Raw genomic sequence first — 24302 nt, 5'->3', positions numbered from 1 at the left:
CACCACTACTGCATGGAGGGGCCTTGGATTCTGGAGGGGCATCATGAAGGAGTACAAACTCTGGAAGTCCTACCAGGGTGAGAAACCTTGACATAAAAGACTGGCACAAAAGCAGCTAGCCCAGACTCATCAAGTTTGGAGAGGCTCCTGACCAGATTGGCTACGAGGTGAGGAACAATCTGACCACAGCCACTCACAAAGCCTTTCTTTGTCAGGGCAGGAAGTGATGATAAACTCTTCATTCAGAAGACAAACCAAAAATAAGCAGTTTCACAAACTCAAGGTCAACTGAGGTATAGGTTTTCAGCACTTAGCAAAAAGTCTAAGTAAAGGCTCTTCAAAACACACACATTTAGGCCTCAGCCTTCAGTGGCAAATGAGTTACTGCCAAGAAGTGCACAAATCCAACTCAGAATCCAATGTCACATCCAGCCTCCAGAAACAACACCACAGGGATACAAATGACTAATACATTTTATTGATTCCAGGGCCAAAAAAGAGCAGCATTTGGTCAGTTAAAGGTGAAAGGCACCTTGTTTTTTAAAAACAAAACACACCACCACAGGGCTGCCGTGTTTCAGCCTCAAGAGTTGGGGAGGGGAAGGAATTTCTTTGGAATGAGACAATCTTCAAAGGTTTTTTTTTTTTTAAAAGGAAAAAAGATTCTTTACACAGTGTGTAGAAAGAAGGCAAGAACAGAGGATGCACACTTGCAGATAGCAACTGATGATGGCTTTTCCCTTGAGATCAATGGAGTTAGTCAATATCAGAGGTAAGTAAAAGTGGGAGGAATCAACCTTCCCTGGCTTCACCCTTGGGAGTTCCATTAAACTTAATGTTTTCCTGGCCACCTTAGTCACATACATTCCTCACCACCCTTCCAAACATGGGGACTGTTATTTGGTCACATTATATGGGGTGTTAAGGTGTTTGGTCCGCAACCAAAACCTACCCTGGCATGAGGTACAGAACAGAGAGGAGGCGACATGGGGAGTCATTGCTCTCCCCATCTGGCAAGCTTAGAGGTCCATAAATGACAACTGAGGTCTTAGGTCAATGGCTTTTCAATTACAATCACATTCCTGGATAAAAGGTAACTGTGCCCAAGGGATCCTGCAGAATTAATACTAGGCCTTCCTCTTCTTTCCCACACCCTCCACCTCCGGAGCCTTAAAAACATATATTCCTCTTCCCACAACATACCCTCCCAACTAACTACTATTTATAAAACTCCCGCTTGAATGGGGAAAAACAATGACCTGCTAAAACAATCTCCCCCCAATACTCGTATCCTTTTCTGTTCCTCACCAACACCCTCCCCTCTGCCCAACACTAAAAGCTTGGACTCTTGCTCTGAAGTTGGTCAGCAATGGTGTGGTCTTGCCTGGCCTGCAGTCGTTTGGCTGAAATAAAAAAAAAAAAAAGGAAACACAAGAAGATAAAGTGCATTAAAAAAAGACAACCAAGCAAACCAGAATGAGGCTGGCCTACAAGCCCAAGCCCCATGTCACCCAGTGGTAACCCAATGTGCTAAATGGGACCTGTGCATCAGGTGAATGCCTCATGCCTCAGGGGCCGCTTAGCCATGGCTTAGGAGAGTAAGGACAACGGAAAACTCAAAGCAGTGCTTTGGGGTTCCGTAGAGAGATGGTTTCCGTCTCGGGAGGGAATCAGAATAGGGTTCAAATGCTGGCTCTGCTACTTACTAGCACGGCCACTTTCCAACTCTGGGTCTCAGTTTCCTCATCTGATGAATGAGGGGCTGGACTCAATGTTGAGATCCCTCCCAGTTCTAACCCCTATCATTAACGTTTTCAGGAGGTGGAGTGCAGGTGGTAGGAGGAAGGAAGACCAGGAGAACTGGGTCAGAATCCTGGCCCCACTACTTACTACTAGTGTGGTTTCCAGCAAGTTCCTTAACTTCTCTGTTCCTCAGCTTTCTCACCTGCAAAACAAAGGGGCAGGAATGGAGGCTCTCACAGGTCCCTTCCAGCTCTAAAGAAAAATTCAGGTCAATAAACATTTACTGAACAACTAGAGTATGTGGAGCATTGTGTCAGGCACTAGGGAAGTTTAGGTAAGAAACATCCCTGCCCTCATAGGGCTGATAGTCTGGTAGGAGACAGAAAGAGCATACTACACCCGTCTAATTCCTCACGACTCTGAGACAGGTAAACCAAGTACTTTTATAGACCAGGAAACTAAGGCTGAGAGAGGTGAAGTGCCGTGCCCACAGCTCCAGAATGCTAAGTGTCGGCCGGCTCGCCCGGGGCTTTTGTCACACTGGCCCAGGCTGCTTCTCTTGGACAAGTCCAAGGCCCAGGATCTCTCCCACTTGTAACCAGAGTAGTCACTGAAGGTCTACGTCCATGTTGGGGGCTCCAGGGAGGCAGGGAGCGGAACCACAGGGACGCTGAACTGGCGAGCCTGTCAGTGACCACAGCAATCCCGCGGATGGCTATTTGTGCCATCTCAGCAGGCCAGCCAGTCACAGGAGCCACAAGCCTTTTGGCCAGGAGTCTGACCCTTGGCAGGTGCTGAGGGAAAAGGAAGAAACAAGGTCTCCAAGTCTGGGGAAAACCCAGCGTCAAAACCGTTTTGCTTTCACTTTGGTGCCTATTGTAATCTTCTTATGAATCATGTGTTTTCCAGTAAGCATATACACTGTTAGGCCAAGTTTCACTTTTGAGTAAGGAGTGGATGTTAGCCTTCAGAGCAAAAGCCAGAGAAGAAAAGTAGATAGGGCACATATAGGCACATTCAGACGAGACAAAGCCGAGTGAATAATATTCCCAAGTCAGGGCTGAATAGCCAAACTGATGGGATCAAGCCTTCTCGTAAACCCATGGAGGAAGAGGGAGTATCTTCAGACAGGCTGGGGCTGCATCCTGAAGCTATGTTCCAGTGAATCAGCAGACTAGATGGAGGAAGGACAGGGGGTGTTACTCACTGCTCCACCTACTGAACTAAAGATGGGTTTTTCAGATTCTGCCATTTCTAGGTCTCACAACAGAGTTCATTATTTCAGACGATGGCAATGAAATAAGCCCAGGGAGAGGAAGCCTAGAGCTTCAGAAGGGAAGGAGGCTGTTCAGCGAGAAGTCCGCACTCCGTGCTGTCAGAGTAACGGGGGCTGGTCTGAATGTGAAAGCATTGTTCATTTCCTCTAGGTCTTTTTTTTATCATGTTCAGTCATCAAAACAGAGAACAGCTCCTTTGCAAACCACCGACTTACTGCCTCAAGAAGAAAGGAGGCCTTTTGGAATAAGGTTGTTACCAGAACCATACTTTATACCATGTATAACAGACAAAATGCTAGACTTCTAGGTGGAAGCCTTGAGTTCCAATCATAGCTGCAACACTTACCAGTTGTGTGAATATGGCCAAGTCACTTTGCCTTTACAGGCCTCAGTTTCCTTATCTGTAAAAGGGGGATAATCCTTACACTACCAATCCTTCTAGGAAAGCACTTTACAAACCTTTGAGGGCTCCATCACTCTCTTGTTCCTGGTTTGTACCCTTAGGAAGTGACAGGAAATCCACAACATCCAAACGGTGTTTTCAGCTGCTCTAGCTCCTCCTGGCTACAATTCTAATTACCCAGATGCCTCTACATGTATTGTCAGTGGCCACATATCCCACCAAGACAATTCTACCCATCACTCTCGGCTCCTGGTCTACAGTAGTGGGGCCCCTGTAACAGTCAGACATTCTTTCCTCGGTGCTGGCTTTCAGAACTTCTATGTCAGCAGGTTCATTCAGCACACAGTGAAGGCAGGATTAGGTGGACTATCCCACCAGCTGCACTATTGTGACCTCCTTTTGGGGCCATGAGAAGCCTAGCTCTGCACAATCCACTTTCTCTCTCAGGGCTTCAGCTGACTTACACAAAGGGACTGGACGAGATGGTCCTTTCCAGCTCTTACATTCCAGCACAGTCACCTGATAAGCAGACAATACTCAGACACTGGGGTCGAGGGGGAACGAGTATGTTCTAAATGGAGCTAGCATTATCTGCTTTCCCTTCTGACCAAACAAAAGTCACCCTGTCTCTCTCTCTCTCACACACACACACATGCGAGCACCATTACATATAATGGATGGTGTGACAGTCGTACACATGCCAAAGAAATGATCAAGTACTGATTTAATTAACAGATTGAACACTGTATCTTCCTGGCAGGCAAGCCTCACTCTGCATTCTCCCCAAGCAGAGACAGAAGGAGGATCAAGTGGCCCCTATGTGAACAGATCCCTAGATAAATATAACCACATCTTTACATGTTGCTTTGGAGAAGGCTGCCAGGATGCTGGCGAAGACCACATCTGGGGACTGAGATGCGTCCACGGCAGAATGGATCCCTCGTTTACTGTAGTACTTCACCAGTGGGGTGGTCTGGGAGTGGTATGCCTTCAGGCGGGTTTGCAAAGCAGTTTCGTTATCATCTGAACGTCGAATCAAGGGCTCCCCAGTGATCTGGGAACAGGAAGAGGGCAGTAAGCAGGCCAGGCCTACGACAAGAAATGGCAAACTGATCCCCCCCTCCCCCACTGTGATTCTCTTCCTTATGGTTTCCCTTTCCCCTTTGGTTACAGTAGAAAAAAGTGGCCCTCAAAGCTCTGGCTCTCCTACTCACTACTTGTAAGATCTTGGGTGAGTCACTTCTCTCTGATTCTCCACCTCCTTGCCTGAGAACAAGGGAGCTGAATGGATGATCTCTAAACTTTCCCCTTCCTCAAATCCCAGGAGGCTCAGACAGAAGACAGGCTAGCTGACGCTCACACCTTTAGATCCTCTCTGCTAAAAGAAGCTCTGCTATTTTTTGAGTAAGACTGATCTGGTTCAGGAAATCTGCTGCAAATAAGGCTGCCTCTGACCACTAGGGACTTATCTGCCAGGTATGGGAGGCCTGAGGAATTAGGAGAGTGCTCCCTGGGCTTGGATCCCACTCCTCCCCCAGGTTAAACTTCAAACATCACATTTTCCACAAGATCGTTAACGTCTAAGAACATTGCTGGCTCTCTCTCAGGAGTCTTCACTTCCACACTGCTCTTCCCTTCCCTATCTCTGAACTCCCCAATGATGCTTATGTCTATCTTAACTTCTGGGGAAGGGACAGGAAAGACAAAAACTTCAGGCAGTGAAAAAACCAGGAAACTGTCCCCCCAATTCACATACATCATCCTTCATGTGCTGCTTTGGGGGGTTGAACTCCTCATGGTAGGAGCGGCCACTGGCAGGATGAATCAACCTGAAAAACATTAAATGAATGTGAGCCCAGGTGCCATCCTCCTACCTGGGCTGGGAGAGTGGACCCAGCATGGTCCCGTTCCTCTGTGCACTCCAGGATGGGCATCACACTGAAAGAAGCTGGGGTTCAAGGGCATCAATCAGCAGAAACTATGACTACAGGGGTTCTTCACTTATCAGAAGACTATTCACTGAGATGCCACGATCAAAAATGAAAAACAAAAACAAAAACAAAACCTTGGTCCCTGGATGTAATTAAAAAATAACCTTAGAAAATTTAGCAAACCTTTTGAGAACACACATTTAAAACCTCTGGATGAAAAACATAAACAGCAATTCTAAAGACAATAATAGCCTGAACTCAAAGCTGTTACCAAAAAAATATTGAAAAGCAGCATGTCACAGTGGATAGGGCACTGAAGTCAGGAAGACCTGGGCTCAAATCCTACCCTGGTCACTTACTGTGGGGGCCCTAGGCAAGCCATTTAAATTGTCTGTTTCCTCATCTGTAAAATGAAGGGATTGGACCTAATGACTTCAAAAGTTCCTTCTACCTCTAAAATCTATGATCCTATCATATGTCTTTAGAGCAGTAATCCTCAAGGCTTTTAAAAAAAGAAATTTGGCCAAGCTGTCTTTGAAGCTTAACATTCATGGAAAACTTTCTGGTTTTGGCTCAATTTGCATTTTTCTTACCACTGGAACATAGGTTGGAAAACAAAATATCTACATCTGATCTTTGTTTAGTTAACAACTACAACTACCATGTCTCTGCCTGGCACACAGAATTAACTGCCTTCACTACTGCAATTCAAATCAGTGGCTTTCTTCATCAATGGTCCCATTAGCACAACAGACCGGTACCTGGGATGGGGGTGGGAGGAAGAAGAGGGGGTTCACCAGTGCTCTCCGGGGCTGGCCCAGGATGAGAAACTGGGCATTCCAGTGGAGGGCAGGTAAACAGGAGGCTCCTGATGTATGTTAGCATAGTGCTTTCCCAGCTTAAAAGCACACAGACTATCATGTGAGAACAGAGACAAGATGGCCAGAAGGGATCTATGAAGTCCACATCTATGTATTTGGGGAGGAGGTGCAACATTGTATGGTGGATTTGTGACTAATCATGCATTCTTTAGGTCTGGAAGGACTCTTCCACGCGGATTTCTGTTGGGTGATTGAAGTGTGGCAGAATCACAATGAGGAGAGCAGCACAACCTTACTAGTGCTGGGGTCTTTCGGGAGGTGGTGCAGAGCCTTGGGTATCTGAATCTCTGCTCAGCTACTTTCTTTGTGATCCTTCCCAAGTCCCTGAACCTCTTTGAGCTTCAGTTACTTTACCTACAAAATGAGAAGGCTAGGCCAGACTATTTCTAAGATACTTCCCAACTTCAAATTGTATAATCTAACTGCTGGCCCCCAGGTTGGGGTGGAGAGGTTTGATACACACCGGAGGAAGCATAGTATTAAGTTTCTCTTTTGGCCAGGAACCCTGAGTGTCTTCCCCTTCCAGTTTGATTTTTTTTGGAGTTTTAATTAAAGGGGCCATCCCTAGATTAACTTCTTAAAGAGGTCTACTCACTGAATGGGCTCTACCTCACTTAAAGTGAGAACCTAAAAAAGCCTTAGCCTGAAAGGGCCAGAGTCTCCCAATGCATCCTGGGCCATCTCCAGTCATCCTGATGAATATCAGGCTATTGGACCCAGATGGCTCTGGAGGAGAAAGTGAGGCTGGTGACCTTGCACAGCCCTCCCTCGCTCAAATCCAAGTCAACTCCAAGTCATGTCATCATTTCCCTGATGTCATGGTTCTCTTTGAGAACGAAGGACAAACACAAGACGGAAGGAGGATGGTTGGCCACATGCAGTTACTCATTCCCAGTTCCTTCTGTGCTCCTTCCCCTCCTCACACACACTCATCCAGGTATATGCTCAAAACTGCTCTGCTCACAAACAACAACCGAAAGCAAAACCCCAGACCAGGCCCTGAGTTAGGACTGCCCACCTGAGAATCTCACCTACAACTTTCAGATGCTGGCCAGGACAGCTTTCTGTGATGTCCCCACGACATCCCCTACTGTAGTGTTGAGAGTAGAAGACCAGGATGATTTTAAGCCCATGGCCAGAGACTGCAAGGCACGCCCTTCTGCCGCCTCACTTTCTCTACCTATAGAAGATAGATGCCTACTGCACAACAGAGAGGGGGGAAGGCCAACATGACAGAAATAATATCAGGTGCTTTTTGACAAGAAGTGATACCACAAATATGGATATAAGATGGACAGAAAGATCTCATTTTTAACAATCTTGATGGACCAAACTGCTCCATTAAATCAAATGTTTAACCAGAAACCTGCTGCTACTATACTTTTTGTTTCACAGTCACTCTCAGAACTTCAACAACAGGTTCTAGAGAGGCGACACCCAAGTCTCTAACTCGACTTGCATTTAGTAGCATTTCAATCCTAGATTTCCCCAAGAAGGGATATTTCCCCGCCTCCCCCCCATGTCCCTTGTCACCTCAAACTGCCAACAAGGCCCAAATGTGTTTATGTTCATTCTGTCTGCTCCCCCTGCCTCATTTCTGGCCCACTTTCACCAAACTGGTTGTAGAAGAAAAGACCATGGAGGTGGCTGAGAAGACATGTCCCAAACTTGACTCAAGACAATTCCCACTCAAGGGCTAGCCTGTCCCAGCCTTGGGGTCCTCATTCATGAAATGAGGTAGTTGGATTAGCTGAGTTCTAAGGTTCCCTCCAGCGGAACCACTATTCATTCAGCTGCCCAGGACAGGAAGCTAGCCCTCTGGTTCTTCTCTCTTCCTCAGGCTCTGGCCTCACTGGTCACTAAGTCCTCTAGTTTTTTCTTCCCAAATCTTGGTGTGACACTTCCTACTTGGGTGACTTTGGGCAGGTCCCTTAATCTGCCTGAACCTCAGTATCCTCATTTGCAAAACAGACACAATAATATCTATATTCTCTACCCTACAGGGTGGTTGGTAGGTTCAAGTGAGATTCGATTAACCAGGTGTAGACTTAGCACCCACTATGTGCTCTTTGTTAGGGACTGATACAAAGACAGAAGCTTCTAAAAAGCCTCTGCTCAAGCAGCTTTCCTTCTGCCAGGACGCCGTACGATGCTGTATCTCACGTGTCATAGCTTCAAGTTCCCTTGCCATCCCAGGTCCGTTCCTCTGGATGCACTTGAGGATGCTCACAGACATGGTGTGAGCAGGGCCAAATTTCACGCAGGGAGAGTGACCCTTCCTGTGGCTTCTTCTACTGCAGGGCTAGTGGGCACTGGCTTTTTTGGGCTTCCATGTGTTTGAAACCTGGGCTCCGAAGATTGGCAACTGTTCCACAGTAGCTCGGCTCACACTGGTCTCAACAATGAGGCCTTCATGTCTACTTGTTCGGAATACAGGAAGCTGCTTCTCTTTGGAGTGTGGTACTTACTGTCTTATACTTCTATATATTCTCTATGACGTCTGGCATAGTAACGGGCACATGGGAGACAATTAGTGCTTGTAGACTGGTTGAAACAAAAGCTCTTCTCACTGGGTTTGAATGATTTCTCCTAGTCTTTGCTTCCCAGCCCCTAAGATGCCTCCAATTTACCCCTTTATGGTCTGTGGATCAGCCAACAAGTATTATATCTGCTATGAACACAGCACTACGCTAGGCACTGGGTTTACAAAGTTAGGTCGACTTGGCTACTGTTCTGTAAAAGTTTACGAGATATAGTTGGTGAAATAAGACAGGAAACATTTTAAAGACCAATAAAAATACAATTGTAGTGAACTGTATGGACCATCTATGGACCACACCTGGGATGTCTTGAGAGGTGGCTCCTTCACTATTGGGATCCTCCCTTGACACTTCAGGGTTGCCTAATTAGCAAATTAGAACTTGATTTGATTCACCCCCACCCTCATCATGAACCAATGGTACTATCTCCAGCTGGGAACACTCCTGCCTTGGTGGGGCTAACTGGCATTAAGTCCTGGCCATGACTAGTATCCTGACTAGGGGTCAGTTAAGAGGGGACCACCCTGGCCCCTCTACAAGCCCCAGGTATGGCTAATTCTCTGGCACCACTCCCTACCTAAGGACAATCTGCCCCACCCCAGCTGCCTGCCATCCCTTCCCTTGCTGAGCACGTCCTGGCAGTATGTGCTGAATAAACCCACTCATTTTATCCACATTCCACCTCTGAGGTTCTTGCAGCCTCTTGTAGCCCGGGAGGCCTCAGGTCTTCTGAGCATCCACAGAAGTTCCCCTTGGTGTGTTTGAACTCTGGCACTGCAACAGGACACTAAGCATCTAAACCCTTGTCCAGGATGGAGGTCACAGCAGCTGCACTCACTTCCTAAGATTCATCGTAGGGAATGGAGAGAACAAGGACTGGGAGCATGAAGCCTGTGTCCCAGGGATAGGAACTCCCTCATTTCTTCAACTGATACACAGGCTAGGATTACGGGCTGACCCTGACCTTATAAATGAAGCCCATAGGAGGACTACAAGGTATGGTCACCTTCGAGAAGCTGAAACCAAGTCAGCAAATCTCTGTCACTCTCAGTCAATTACCAGGATGCAGTGGAACCTCATGTTCCAATGGGATTCTTTGAAAGAGCCTAAGTCTACCCCACCTTGCTAAGGACTGACAAAGTACCAGAAAAGTCTGAAAGCAGGGGGTTTAGAAGTTAAGTGGATGGGGCTGGGGGTGCAGGGAAAGTAAATACCTTCCTGTGATTCTCCGGATTAGCAGAGAGTCGGCGATGCTGAACTCAATGACTGAATCTAGCTTTTCTTTCCTCTTGTCCATGAGGTCATCAAGCTGAAAGAGAGGGAAAGTGAGGCAGCACTTACACTGTGGAGCTGTGACCTGACCCCATCTTCTCTAAAGAAATGACTGGACTGTTAAATGAGTCAGAGGCCATGGTGAGGCCTGCCTCCCACCCCAAGGCACCAGAACAAACTCATGTACCATTTCTGCCTGCCTCACTGTCCGAGGGAAACCATCTAAGAGAAAGCCATTCTTGCAAGGAGGGCTGTCTAAGTTCTTCTCGATCAGTTCCACGACCATATCATCACTCACCTGAAAGTCAGAGAAGGAACAACACTTTATTATCCACCAATGTGGTGATATGAACGAGTGAGTCAGAACATACACTGCACTAGGTAAGTACTGAGATATGAGTGAAAAAGAAGACAGTCTCTGCTCACACTCTAACTAGGGGAGTCAACACATAAAAGAGGGCTTCGGGCGCAAGGCAAATGGAAAGGCCCACCAGCACTGGGAAGAGGGAAGTGGGCCTAAGGGTAGGAATGGAGCAAAGATTCCTGATTCCCTCTGAAGGAGAGGGCAAGGGGAAGGGAGACAGATATGGGCTGCCTGGGAGTTGGGGGAAGGGCCAGCTACCCTAGTTGGCACTGGGTACTCCAGGCCCAATTACTAAACATTAACACTATATCCTTGACCTTAGTGCAGCAGTGCAGGCTGCTCTCAGCGTTCCCCAACGTGGAAGAGAACTGAGAAAATGGAAGTGAGTTTCTCTGACAGATCTAATCTGGAGGTAGATCCAATGTCTCTGTAGTTTTGTCTGAACCTTACAAGCTACATGCCTTCTCGCCTCCAGGGCTGGGCATACCATGCCAGGCCTACAATTTCTCTCCTTTGGGACTTTCCATGTGTGGTGCCAAGAGTTTGGTGGGCTGGAAGGGGCTTGATATCCTATTAGGGATTTGCTGACACGGAGAGGGCCAAGTAATGGAACTGTGGTGGGAGACTAAGGGTGCAGATAAATGTGGGCAACTAGGAAATACTCATGTGAACATCATGGTTATGAAGTTAATGCTGCAGATCACAGAATGGAGAGTTTAGAGATCATCTAGCCCAGGGACGCTCCCCCACTTTTAAATATGATTGCAAAGGAAACAAGTTGTACTGAAATAATGATTTCCTGAGGTGACTTGTCCAAGGTCACACAGGCAGTAGCAGCAGAGCAGGGATTCAAATGCAGACATGAGAAACTTGTTAAGAGTAATTAGGTGGGACTTTTTTACTGTTTTCTCTTTTGGAGCACTTATTTAATCAAGTGCCCTTGATGATTCTAGCCTTTTTTTTTTCTTAAATTAAATCAGGAGTCTTTGATGACCTGCTTACCTCAAGGGAAAGCCTAGTTTACATGGGTTTGAGTCGCATGTTTGTGACACCCTGAACAGGGCATATAAACTCAGAGGGTTGGCGGTTTGCCTTTGGGGGCTCACTCATGGAAGGAGTTTTGAGACTCTGGGCAAGCCGTTGTTATTGCCACCCTCCCCCTCAACCCCCCCCCCCTCCCCAGCTTTGCTAACCCAGACCCATTGGTTCTTCTCTGGTAACTACTATGATTTGGTCAGACAAACAAGAGGCCTGTCTGTTGATTACTGTTTATTTGCTCTGTTTATATAATGTATGTTTGTATTTGCTCTGAAGTCCAGGGTGCTGGCTTTTCCCCCTGAACTAGGTGAATGATATATGTGTGTGTGATTAAAGTGAGACTGTTAACCCCTTACAGTTGCTTTCCTTAGAAAAGCAGATCTAAGAACCTGTTCTGGCAGCTCTTGTTGCTGGTCTTGCTAGGTCTTACACCCCTACAGCTGCTGCTAGCCAAACTGTTGTTACAGAACTCTGTAACTACTTCATGGGGAGATGGAAAAAAAAAAAACATCCCTAAAACACATCTCCTCAAAATTTAGATGAGTAGAGATCCTATGTTTAGACAGGCCTGCATAGAAAAGGCAGTTCCAAGTCACTTTTTCTAACTGCCACATAGGGGCTGCCAGTCTGCCAGTTAATACTCTAATCTGCCAAGGCCAGTTCAACTCAGGGGCAAAGTACAAGCTTGGAGAGTAAGGGAAAACTAGAGATAAGCTTTGCTGGCATATGCCCGAAGGCCCTTCTGCTAAGCACCAAAGTCCACAAAGGCATTCCAAAGTGACTCAAGGCCATACTAACAAGAGGCAGAGATAGGGCAAAGAAAAAAAGAGCCCAAATCTGCATCAAAAACTCTTGGGTACAACTTGTTTCAAAAGGAAGCAATGGTGTAGCAAGCACAGAATCTCGAGTTAGAAGGGACCTGAGCAATCACTTTTACAATCCTAATCAGGGGACACCCAGCCTCCAGCTGAATTCACATTTCAAGTGCCAGGGAGGCCAATGCCTCCCAAGGAAGCCCATGCTGCTGCTGGTCAGCTCTGACTGGTAACTAGTTATTTCTTGGAGGACAGCAGGAAGGGTACTAGACTTGGAGTCAAAGGAGCTCCAAAAGAATCTTAGGTCTGATAAAGATCACCTGTGTAACCCTGGGCAGGCCTAGCGCCGAGGTTTCAGTGTCTTCATCAGCAAAATGAAGGTCCACTCCAGCTCTGCTCTCTATCATCTTATTAAGCCAAAATTTGCTTCCCTTTAACTCCTACCAACTAATCCCTGTCCTGTCCTCTGGCGCCACAGATAACATCCCTTCAGATATTTAAAGACAGTTGTATCTCCAAGTATTCTCTTTCTCAGGGAAAGGGAAATCCCCCCAAAGCCTCCATGTGATATTCTAGAAAGCTAAAATCCACTAGAAACAAAGGGTAAACAGGCAAAAAAAGCCTCCTGGAAACCAAGTCTTGGAATATCATTGTCATAACTGTATCTTCAACATAGCAGGTTGTTAGAAATGTCTGTTGAACTTGAATTGAACCACAAATCCCGTAAAATCAATTATAAGAGATCAAGTCACTGAAAGACTAACACAATGTATTATAGTGAAAGGAATACTGGACTAAAATTTTGTTTTGGCAAGGTGACATAACAGGAATGAAAGGCTGGGTAACAATCTCTCGGGCCCTTACTTCCTATTCCAAATGAGGGAGGCTGAGCAGCCAGACAGCATATAACACTCTTTGTGGATGTGGACGTCCTGTGACTTGAAGAGAAAACTTTAGCACATGTTGAAAATGAACCTTTGCAAAGGGCCTACCTCGATGCTTTGTCACCATCTGAAGGTGACCTTGGTCTCTGCAAGGCTACGCCAACAGACGACGAGCTCTGGCAGGTTTTACCAAGTAGGGCCAGTTTTGAGTACGTGCCCAATAAAGTCCTGTGCCTGTAATTCACCAGCCTAGCTAAGAATTCGAGGCTTGTCCTCAGAACTTTGGTGACTTAGCGACTTTCAGAACTCATTACAGGAAAGGCAATGGAGATAAAAAGACAAAAACAAAACAATCCTTCCCTTCAAAGAGCTGACGATCTCCTGGGGGAATGCAAGATGTGCACAGGTTATAAATAAATGCAAACCAATTTGGGACAGGAGACAGAAGAAGATGGGGAAGCCGGGGACAGGTTCACAGAGAAGCGGCGTCTATGGGCGTCTATGGGCTCATGCAACACTAAGGCTTGGAGAGGTCTTCATGTGCCGGGGGCGGGGCGGGCAACAAAAGTCGAGGATCTTTTCAAGTCATGGAAACAAAATCATGGGAACTTTAAAGCTACTGACTGACCACAACAGCCACACCAGGTCTCTAGTACGTAAAACATTTTGATGGCTCTGTGGATTCTCCTCTATTTCTGACCTGGAAGCGTATGGGGGAAGGGAGAAGGAATAAAAGATTAAACATCTTTCACTTATTTACTATATAATTAGCAAACTTATAAAATACATCAGTGCAAACGACCTCAACAGAATTGCGAACAAAGTGATATTCAGAATAAACCAAAGGCCAAAAATTAATTTCATCAGGTCTCTGTTTCTCAGAGAAAGTTGAACCAATCAAAGCAGATGTGTCTTGTCTATTATTTTAAGATGGCAAAAAAGTTCTGTTTTGTAAACATTCGAGGCCACCAAACCTACCAGTTTTCCAGCATCCATTGTCTTCTTGAGTCTCTGGCCCAGCTCTGAACCGGAAGCTACCATGGCCCTCAGCATGTCCCCTGTAGCCAAATGGCAAACACAGTAACTTTCAGCCAGCTTGGGAGCCTGCAGAGGGAAAGAGAAGGAGGGGAAAAAAAGCAAGGAGCTGTTATCATACCCTTTAGACACCAACAGGAAGGCATCTGGAATTCTCAGACTGGATACTATTTCATGTACTAGGAGGACACCTAATTGGAAAGACCTAGTTGGTAGGATCAGTGATCAAAAGCTAGAAGGGACCCTCAAGAACAGCCAAGTCTCTTGTTTTAGAGATGAGTAAATGGAGGCCCAGAGGTTAAGTAATTTCTCCAAAGTCACAAAGGTAGCAAGTAGTGGAGGCAGGATTTGAACCCAGGTCTTCTGCCTACAAAGCCACTACTCTACCACATGACATTGCCTCTTCACATTAGAAACTTAGAACAAGAACTGTCCCAGCACAACAGGCAGATAGAATCACAAAATCTCAAAGCTGGGGGAACCTTAGGGATCGTCTCACTCCTGAACCTGAGGCAGGAAGCTTTTCTGCAGTATCCCAGGGAGCTGTTATCTTGCCTCTCCAAGAAGGAAGGCAGGCGGGGCACTTTTGGACCACTCTCATTTTGAGGAAATTTCCCCTTCAGTTTAGCTCAAATCTGCCTCTGAAACTTCTCACTGATCCCAATTCTGTTCTCTGGGGCCAAACAGAATAAATTTAATCTCTTTGCCCCTAGACGGTCTTTCAAGTAACTGAAGACAGTTCACCCCACCCTCCCCCATCTTATCTCTTCTAGGGAATTGTCCCCAATTTACTCAATTAATCCTCATGTGACAAGGCTTTAAATCCCCTTGCCAAATTGCTCCTCTCCTAAAGTCCTCCGGGTTTGTCACCGTTCTTCCTCCTGCTGTAGATGTGATCAGACCAGGCCGGGCACAATGACCTCCTCGGATCTGAGCACCATGCTGCTTCCGTTAGGGCGGTCTGAGGCGCACCAGCTCTTCTGGGCTGCTGTTACACAACCGACCCATTCAAACCAAACTGGCTGTAACTGACTAAAACCCCACATCTTTTCCCTCAAGCACTGCTGTTTAACTACTTCCCTCAGCGGGCGTTTGGGTTAGAGAATCCAGCCACGCAAGGGCAAGCCTTTACGTTTATGCCTATTAAAGTTTACTGAATATATTTCCGCTGTCTCTTTGGATCATCCAGCTCATCAGTTATCCTTCCCAGACTAGCGCCATTGGCAAATCTGATTAGCTAGCTACCTATGCGGCCCTTGGCCCTGCAGTGAGAGCCAGGAAGACCTGCATTCAAACCCAGCCACAGACTCTTACTGGCAGTGTGACTCTGCACAAGTCACTTACCTTCTGTTTGCTTCAGTTTCCTCAACTATAAAATAGGAATGATAACGGCTCCCACGTCCCAGGTTGTCTGAAGATCACGTAAACTATATGTAAAGTGCTTGGCACGGTGCCTGTCACACAGCAGGTGCTACATAAATGCCAGCTGTCAATGCTATTACTGTGTCTTCACCCAAGTTAGTTATAAAAATACTGAACAGATTATCCACGATTAACGCGGGCTTGAACCAAATAATTAATTAAAACACTTTCAGTTGTAGGATCACAAAATCTGAAGGCCATCCGCATCTAAACAAACAAGTCCTCTAGGAAATATTTGCAGTGGTTCCCTATTGCCTCTAGGATGAAACACATTCTTTAGGTTGGCCTTTGAAGTCCTTCCATGGACTGCTGGCAGCCCATCTTTCCTTATCTCACCTTATTCACCTCCAAGCACTTTAAATATCAGCCAACCTGGCCCTACTTCCAAAACTTGGGTCTCCCTCTCCCACTTCCAGGTCTATGCACAGGCTGGTCCCCTCCTATCTGGAACGCAGAACTTTTTAACTTCTACTTCCTAGAAACTTTGATTCCTTCAAGGAACCACTCAGACACCTATTTGCCTGTCTGTGAAGCTTCTCCTGATTAACCTAGTTAACGGGCTCTCTTCCCCTAAAATTATCATATACTGTATTTCCCCATGTATAAGATGCACCCTTTTCCAAAAAATTTGGGGTCTAAAAACTGGGTGCATCTTTATACGGTGGTTGCAGATTTTTTTTAACTTGCATTTCCCGCTTTTTCCCACTTCTTGTCTTTGTGCTCATTGTTTCGCATTTGTTACCCATATATTGTTGTTACCCATATATATATAAGATTTTCGTACAGTGTTGAATTCAAGTCAAAAGTGATCCCGTTTGCAAAAGTGAATGGAAATCGTGCTGCTGAATGTAAGTTTGGTCCTCCTCCAACTGAGAAAACAATCTGAGACTGGCTACAGGAAGAAGAAACCCTACTGAAAACACCACGGCAGAAGGCCATGAGAGGCCAGTCAGCAAAATGGCCTGATTTAGAGAGGGAATTGAAGATATGGATTGAAGAGCAAAGGGCAACTGGAATTCCTGTGTCCACAAAGAAAAAGAAGTTACTGATTTCGAAGGAGGACACAGTATGCGTACACGTACCAGACTTGCCCAAAAGATTCCTGAAAGCTATGAGCAGATGAATAAAACTTGAGTTCAATAACTTTATGTAATACATTTTTTTCAAATTTTGGGCCCCAAAATTAAGGTGTGTCTTATACATGGGAGCGTCTTATGCATGGGGAAATATGGTAGGTATCTATTCTCTAACATCACCAAGTGGTCCTATGCTTGAACCCCTCTAATGACAGAGAAATCTTTCTTTGCCAAGGTGGTTTATTCTACCTGACAGCTTTTCTCATTCACCTGACTATAACTTCCAATGAATGGTCCTAATTATGATTTAAAGTCATATAGAATAAATTTAATCCTTCTTCCACATGATTATAAGTCAAAAATTATTTGAAGATAAGCAACAATTAAATTCCTGGCTCACTCATAGGTGATGGGATTCAGGGCTACTGAGGTTTCTTTGGGCTAAACATTCCTAGTTCCTTCAGTAGAGACTCTGGTTTATGAAATTCAGAGCTCATTTAATCCAATCCCATCACTTTATTGATGAGAAAACAGGCTCAGAGGAGACAGATGACTTGCCCATGGTCACAAATGTAGTAAGTGGCAGAACCAGGATTCAAAACCAGGTCCTCTACTTCTAGCCTAACACCCTTTCTCCTATACCACACCGCCTTACAGTCCAAAATTAAAAAAAAAAAATTGAGATCCATATAGCAAATTGGTGCTATTCATTCTAGCTTTCAGTTAACAGATTAATTTAGTCAAAGGAATAAATTAAAGTAAAATGAAAATGAAAACTGCATTTTAAAGTGTTAAAAATAGGACACTTTGAGCAATAACTATTGGTTTGCACCATTGGGCAAGAGAAAGCCTCTCATACTGTCCAAACGGGTTATTACCACACCCTACACCGAAGCAGGACAAAGTTTTCTGTTAATCTACCTCCTTATTTGCTGAAATCAACTCTAGGGAGAGGTAGTGCTTACTCATGGGATAGGAAAGGCAGAGAAACCACAGAAAAGAACTGTTACAACTGAACCGACTTTCCCATTTTTACCTTCCCCCAAATGCATGCCTGGCACCCAACTGTCAGTGCTCTGTTCCAAGTGAACGAGTGCCAGGCTGGTGTGTCAACAACAGGCCTTGAAAAGGAGGGTTGGGGGGAACCTAATGCTAATTTCTAATTCTGGATGGCTGATCAGTCTTAGAGCTGGAAGGGACCTTAGAGATCATCTAATCCAATCCCCCCATTTTATAAAATGAAACCGAGGCCCAGAGAGGTGAAGACATCTGTGATCTGAGCCTAGGTGCTCACTGCCAATCCAGAGCTCTTTCAACTACCCTATGGAGGAGACTTATAGAAAATCTGGACAATACCACTTGTCTGCTCATCAAAACAACCTGATTTTAACCACATCACATCTCTAAAATACAACTCAGGCTCTTATTCCAACCCATCTGTGGACCACCATCTGCTCTACACTCACAACCTGAGCTCCTGGCAGGGTTGGGATCACCTGACTCCTAGGCCACTGGGCCATCCTGTGTTCTGGTTACTGACAAGAGGCAGTAGCCACATGACCTCCAAGAGGCTGGCAGAAAGGTACTCCTCCAACCCCCAAATAAAAATTCAGTAACTTCAGTACGTAGGAACAAACCGACAAATTAGCAGTCAGGAAGACAGAATGTCCTCCTTGCTAATCTTCCTTTCCATTTACCACGACTTTAGTCTAGGTCCTCATCACCTCATGCCTAAACTACTGTAATTAAGTCTCTGAAAGTGTAATCCTAGATGTAATTTCTCTTCCCTCCAAAATCACTGCCATAATATTCCTAAGGTATATACCACCCTACCAATCAAAAGCCTTTGATGGACTGTCACTCACTTCTTAGTCTGGCATTCAAGGCCTTCCATAATCTGACTATCTTTCCCTCCAAACTTATTAGAACAGAGGATTTAGAGTTGTAAGGGCCCTTAGACATTAAGATCACACAAGGCAAACCAGTATTCAAACCTAAGTTTCCTGAATGCAAACCCAGTTATTCTTTATCTCCCACAGCTCTTACATCCACTGTTGCCTCCAAATTAACAAGTCTTCCTGCCTCTGTGTTAGTCCTTCCACAGCCCAGCTCCACCAATCACTTCCTCTCACCCCGCTTCCCACTGCGGTTTGTATTACTCCTTCACTGGGCCAACGCTGGGGTCTGACCCTTGACAAATCAGGTGTTAGGAGGGCGACAAGAAAGAAGAAAACAGTCCCTAGTCTCAGGGTCAGTCTAGGAAGGGAGCAAAAAGAGGCACAAAAGAGAACATGCATAAGAGTTATAAAACATCACGTTGGTTCAAAGCAAAAAGAGATTATTTTGGGATCAGGAAAAGTTCAAGGAAAGGCTACATGAATTGGGAATTAAAGGATGGACCTGCTGCTCATATGGCCTTTAGCGTATACTAAAAGTCCAGCTCTTCATCCTCATGCACCTACTTTGTTTCCCCAACCAGAATGTAAACCCTCAAGGACAGTCTTTTTTGTGCTTTCATATCACCAGCACCTACAGCATGAGTACAAGAAACAGCTTAATATCTAAGTCCTACAAAAATACAATTGCTTGAAATAGCACTGAACACATCATTGTAATCCACAAATGGGAGTGGCTTGCATTTTTAGGTTTCCACTACACAAGAGAAACTCTCTTTAATATTTTCCAGCTTTTTGCTAATAACTCTATCAGAAGAATGAATTACTCGATTTATGAAGCAGACGGTTGTAGTCATGAGGAGACTGAACATGCCATAGTTTATGACTGTTCTGACCACATCTGAAAGGTGACCTGGTGCAGAACATGCAAAACACTTGGGACGGTAGACCCTGATTTTGAATCTTGGCTCCAGTTACCAATTATATGGCCATAGGGAAGACTCTTCCCTTCCTCATCGGAAGGTAGGTGCTCCACTCCTTCCCTCTCTCTCCCCTAGGGTTCTCATGGGAGTCTTCTCTAAGCCCTGAAACATTACAGCACAGTACTGGATGCTCTTAGTAGGCATCTTGGTGGAGGTGAGGGAGGTCTGATCAGGAGTCAGAAGGCCTCCCTTTCTGTTGGGGAGCCCTTGGGTAGATCCCTCATTCTTTTAGGGCAGAGTCTCAATCCTCTCATCTGCAAAAGGAGGATAACAATCTCTTTCCTCCCTATCTCCAGGGGATGTTAGAGGGATGAAATGAGGCCAGGTATGATAGCCAAGGTGTCACACAAGCATAAGGTATCATTAGAAGGAAAAGACTATCACAAAAAATAAGCTGGTGAAGTTGCTTTATTTAATTAAAACAAGCTTATTTATTCTAGAGAGTTTTCAAACAAAGCAACATAATTATGTTAACAATATAAACATACTTAAGTGTATTGGTCTGAATACAGACTTGCTTAGAATGTAGGTTGTGCCTCTAAAATGAGAACTTTGTGGCCAAGAAAACTTATATACAGTACACATATATGAAATATACACTTTCTCCTCTCCCTTCTCCCCACTCCAGACTCAGGATTTTATCAGGGTGGATACTGTCACTGCCACAGATCACAATCCTTTGGTGACTTAGGATGGTATTTGAGAGCTTCTGCTGTTGAAAGATCCTTTGCTCTGCAGCCGAGCTGGTGGTGAACCTTTCCACATCCATGGGGGCTGGTCATTGGACAACAGGAATAACAGCCTGTTGGTTCTGTTGGTTCTGTACTGAAAGCCTGCATTTGGAGGTGGAGGACTTGGGTCCATAAGCCAGCTCTGCTCCTTACTACCTGGGTGACCTTGGACAAGCCACAACTTTTCTGGGTCTTAGTTTCTTTATCTGTGAAAACGAGGCCAGAGTTGAACTTGAAGATCTCCTTTAGTTCTAAGTCTATAATTTTCTGGTAAGACATAAGTCCTACCTAGTGAGCTAGGAGCACCTCTAGCCACAATTAGAGACTGGAACAGGACTTTCCTGGATACAGTGAAAAAAAGTTAAACAAAACAAAAAAGTTTTTACTGTGAAAGTTGGACAGTTGAGGGAGGTAAACAGCTATTCTCGTGGTCCAGAGCTATCTGGGACAGAATCATGTTTCTGGGTTAAACTGCATCTTTTATTGGTGGCTTTTGGGACAATGTCAACAGCAAGCAGGGACTTTTGGCAAATTCACAGGCTGTAGGGGAAAGAATCCATCAAACTACACAAGGCTATGGACGAAAACAACTGGAGTGGAATGACAGGCTAATTCAGGTTTTCTATGGGGCACATTTGGAGAAGAAGTAGTTTACAGTTATAATGGGGCAGCTAGGTGACACAGTGGATAGTGCACTGGGCCTGGAGTCAGACACCTACTAGCTATGTGACCCTGGGCAAGTCACTTCACCCTGTATGTCTCAGTTTCCTCATCTGTAAAACGATCCGGAGAAGGAAATGGCAAACCACTCCAGTATCTTTGCCAAGAAAACCCCAGTTGGGGTCACAAGTCAGATATGACTGAACAACTGAATACCTGGAATGACATACTTGCAATTTTAAAATTAGATTTCATATTTACAACCTAACAATCATTAAAAAAAACACCTTGACATATTAAGTTTTTCAGTTAGTAGTTAAAGGTTTATCACCAGGTTACTGGTATGAAAGCCTCTGAAAACCTCATGACTTGTTTCTAAAGTCCACCTTTTGTCCTGACATAGCTGGTATCAGAAAAGGATGATTTCTGGATAAGAGGCATCACGGTGTAATGCAGTGGTGTCGAACTCAAAGAGAAATTAAGCCACTAACCACTACATAAGGAACCCTGAGAGGCACATATTGACTTTATCTATCTATTTTGTTATGTTTTAATTTATTTTGTTAAATATTTCCCAATATATTTTAATCTCGTTTGGGCTGCACTCAGAGCCCAAGGGCCAGGTTTTTGACCTCTCTGGTGTAGCGGAGAAGGGGCTGGACTTGAGAGGCATGCTATCTGGGTTCCAATCCTGCCTTGAATGCTTACTGGCTGGATCTATGATTTTGGGGTAAATCACTCAACTTCTTGTAGCCTTAGTCTCCACATCTGTAAAAAGGATTTGGTTTACTACCTGACCTAGGGGATTGTTCTGAAGAAAGTGTTTTGCAAATCTTAAAATGCTCTGCTAATGCGGGTTACGCCTTATCACACCAATTTTGGGAAATATTGTCAAGAAAGAAAAAGCCTAAATAAGAAACCATTAATTTGTACCTACAGTGTCCCTACCACATAGTCAGGTCACCAACCCCTGCTGCTACAATAGCGAGCTTCAGGCCTCAGATTTCTAAACCAGAGTTTGGCAGGTAGGGGGATATCAACATCTGAGACCCTTAAGCAGAATCCCAAGGTAATAGGGGTCCAGCTTTAATCTTCCAGAAGGGCAGTTGAGGATGTGGTAAGGCATAACAAGAGGCCAATGAACAATGTGTTATAGTAATAAGTTTCATGAACAAATCTCCCCTATTCACCCTTACATATACTTCTAACACTACGTGCCTCATTCAATTCAACAAATAATTACTCCATGACTACTGTGTAAATCTTGCCCTAAGGAATTCAAAATGAAGGAAATAAAAATACTATGATTCGAATTAAGGGGAAGTGGATCAGTCCCCAAGACCCTCATTTTTACCAGGGCTCAGAGGTCTGAAGAAAGCCTTGGAGACCTGGGTACTGAATGAATAAGACTGACCTAGAGATTCTGAAAATCAGAATCAGAGATTACTTAGCTGTACAACCAAATCCCCCCAACCTCCACTGTGCAAGGGAGGCCCCTGAGTCATAGTGACTTGGCCAAGGGCAGCAACTACTCATCCTTCATATATGTTCAGCTCTGCCCATTCCTATAAGACTTCCTTTCTAATCATTCGTTGTCGCAACTCTCTTCTCCTTACTGATAAACTTCTTGGAAAAGCTATCCGAACATATAATTACAATTCCCTAGGACTTGCTTTCTCCTCAACACCGAAATATGCTTTTCATTTTCTAACACACTACTGAAAATGCCTCCTTAAGATCATCAGTGACGCCCGAAACTTCCAACTCAACAGCCTTTTTGGTTGTTCTTAATCCTCTTCGTATTCAACAAAAGTTTATTAAGAGACTACTGTTTGCAAAGCACAGCGTTCCTCACTGGGGATACAAATCCCTCCACACGGCAACAAACCTTTGTGCTCTTGAGGAGCTGTAATAATAGGGAGGAAAGAAGATATGTACACCTAATTATAATAAAAGATGCAAAGGTGACATTCCTGAGAGATCGGCGCGAGTGATTCATTTTAATAAAAAGTGGTAATAGTTGACATTTACACAGCACTTTCAGGTTTGTAGCACGCTTTACATACATTACCTCATTTGAGGTTTCACGGAAAAAGGCGGCACCTGAGTTGGCCCTTGAAGGAAAGATGTTTCAACAGAGATGAGGAGGGAGGGAAAAGAAAAGGAGGGGAAAGGAATTCATTTGGACACCGGCAAAAGCAAAGAGACAGGAGGGAGGGTAAGGTGAGAACAGGGTAGGGGAGAGAGTAGCCCAGTTTTGCTAGAATGTGGACTCTAGGAAGAGGAGTAGCATGCGTTGTGAAAGCCAGTTTTGACATTGTAGTTCATCCCTCATTCCATCTGATTATCTCCCCTCCCTTGGCAGAGACACTACTACTCTCCTGACTTACCACTCCCATTTTACCATTTACTTAACCTGGAGGGAAGCTGTAAAAAGGCGAATTTAGTCTAGAAAACTTTCCTAGCTGTCAGAATGAAGGGGAGGGGGTCCCTTTCCTCGGAAATCTTCAAGCAGACGGTGACTGGATGACCCCCTCCCACTACCCTAAATACTTTTTCTGAGCCACCTCCCATGGCTACTCCACTCTCCCCATGGCTTCAAGGCCCACCTCCATTCGGGTGGCTTGGAAGTGCACATGGCCAGCCCGGGCCTCTCGCCTTCCCAGATGAGGATGCCCCTTCACCCGGGAGAAAGAGCTCAGTCTCTCCCCTCTCCCCCAAACCAACCTCCTAACGCAAAGGCTCTTTGACTTGAAAAAAGTAGTTTAGCTGCGTTTCCATGTAAGTAGTTTCCTCTGTAAGTGTATTCTATACGTTTAAAATCCTCATTTTGAGAATGGGTCCAGAGGCTGCAGACTGTCACCAAAAGGGGGAAAGGTGAAGAACGCCTATCTTGGCGGAGAGGATGCTGGACTTGGAATCGGGAAGCTCTGGGTTCAAATGCTCCCGCAGACACTGGGCCCCGGCACCCCAGAACTCAGTTTTATCATCTGTAAAGTCAGGGGGTCGGAGCCGGCTATGACCTCACGCAGCCCCTCAGCCCGGGGTTCTCCTTGCTCTCCCACAAACTCCGTTACCCCCTCTGCGGACCCTGGGTTCGAGGCCCGCCTCCCCTTCGCCCCAGCTGACCTTGGGCTCGCTCCCCACCCCAGCCCGGCGGCTCACCTGCGTGCCCTTGCCAGCCCCGGGCGGCCCCAGCAGCACGGCGCGGATGCCCCTGGGCGGGTCCTGCTTCGGCTCCGGCGCCGTGGCCACGCTAGGCGCCATCGTCCCTCACTAGGCGCCTCGACCCCAACGCTGTGGGTTCCGAGACCTTTGGCAGCCTGGTCCCGCCACGCACGAACGCTACGCT

At 45.5% G+C, this 24302-nt stretch overlaps 1 protein-coding gene across 2 annotated transcripts; it reads right to left on the bottom strand.

Moving 5' to 3' along the window:
* Positions 1 to 456: 456 nt before the first annotated feature.
* On the bottom strand, positions 457 to 24302 carry AK2 (adenylate kinase 2). 2 transcript variants are annotated; one of them, XM_036742504.1, is made up of 8 exons: positions 24116 to 24302; positions 14127 to 14252; positions 10235 to 10345; positions 9990 to 10084; positions 5180 to 5252; positions 4282 to 4477; positions 1891 to 1945; positions 457 to 1403 (listed from the first exon to the last, which is right to left on the bottom strand). In XM_036742504.1, exons 1-7 carry the CDS (start codon positions 24215 to 24217, stop codon positions 1917 to 1919), a joined length of 732 nt encoding a protein of 243 aa, XP_036598399.1. In that variant the 5' UTR covers positions 24218 to 24302; the 3' UTR covers positions 457 to 1403; positions 1891 to 1916. The 2 variants fall into 2 exon arrangements, with proteins under 2 accessions (XP_036598399.1, XP_036598400.1); XM_036742505.1 differs by lacking the exons at positions 457 to 1403; positions 1891 to 1945 and adding an exon at positions 1978 to 2537 and having other exon boundaries at positions 24116 to 24293.

This window comes from Trichosurus vulpecula, chromosome 2 (genome assembly GCF_011100635.1).
Source record: "Trichosurus vulpecula isolate mTriVul1 chromosome 2, mTriVul1.pri, whole genome shotgun sequence".
NCBI lineage: Eukaryota > Metazoa > Chordata > Mammalia > Diprotodontia > Phalangeridae > Trichosurus > Trichosurus vulpecula.
This window is presented reverse-complemented; position numbering and strand designations above follow the sequence as displayed.

What these genes read in the sequence shown, in the direction of transcription:
- AK2 (XM_036742505.1), bottom strand. Translation starts at nt 24,217, where the DNA reads ATGGCGCCTAGCGTGGCCACGGCGCCGGAGCCGAAGCAGGACCCGCCC. An exon ending in GGGCTGGCAAGGGCACGCAG is followed by an intron (nt 14,253 to 24,115) that starts GTGAGCCGCCGG and finishes TTCCCTCTGCAG; the next exon opens with GCTCCCAAGCTGGCTGAAAG. An exon ending in ATCCGGAGAATCACAGGAAG is followed by an intron (nt 5,253 to 9,989) that starts GTATTTACTTTC and finishes AATGTTTTTCAG; the next exon opens with GTTGATTCATCCTGCCAGTG.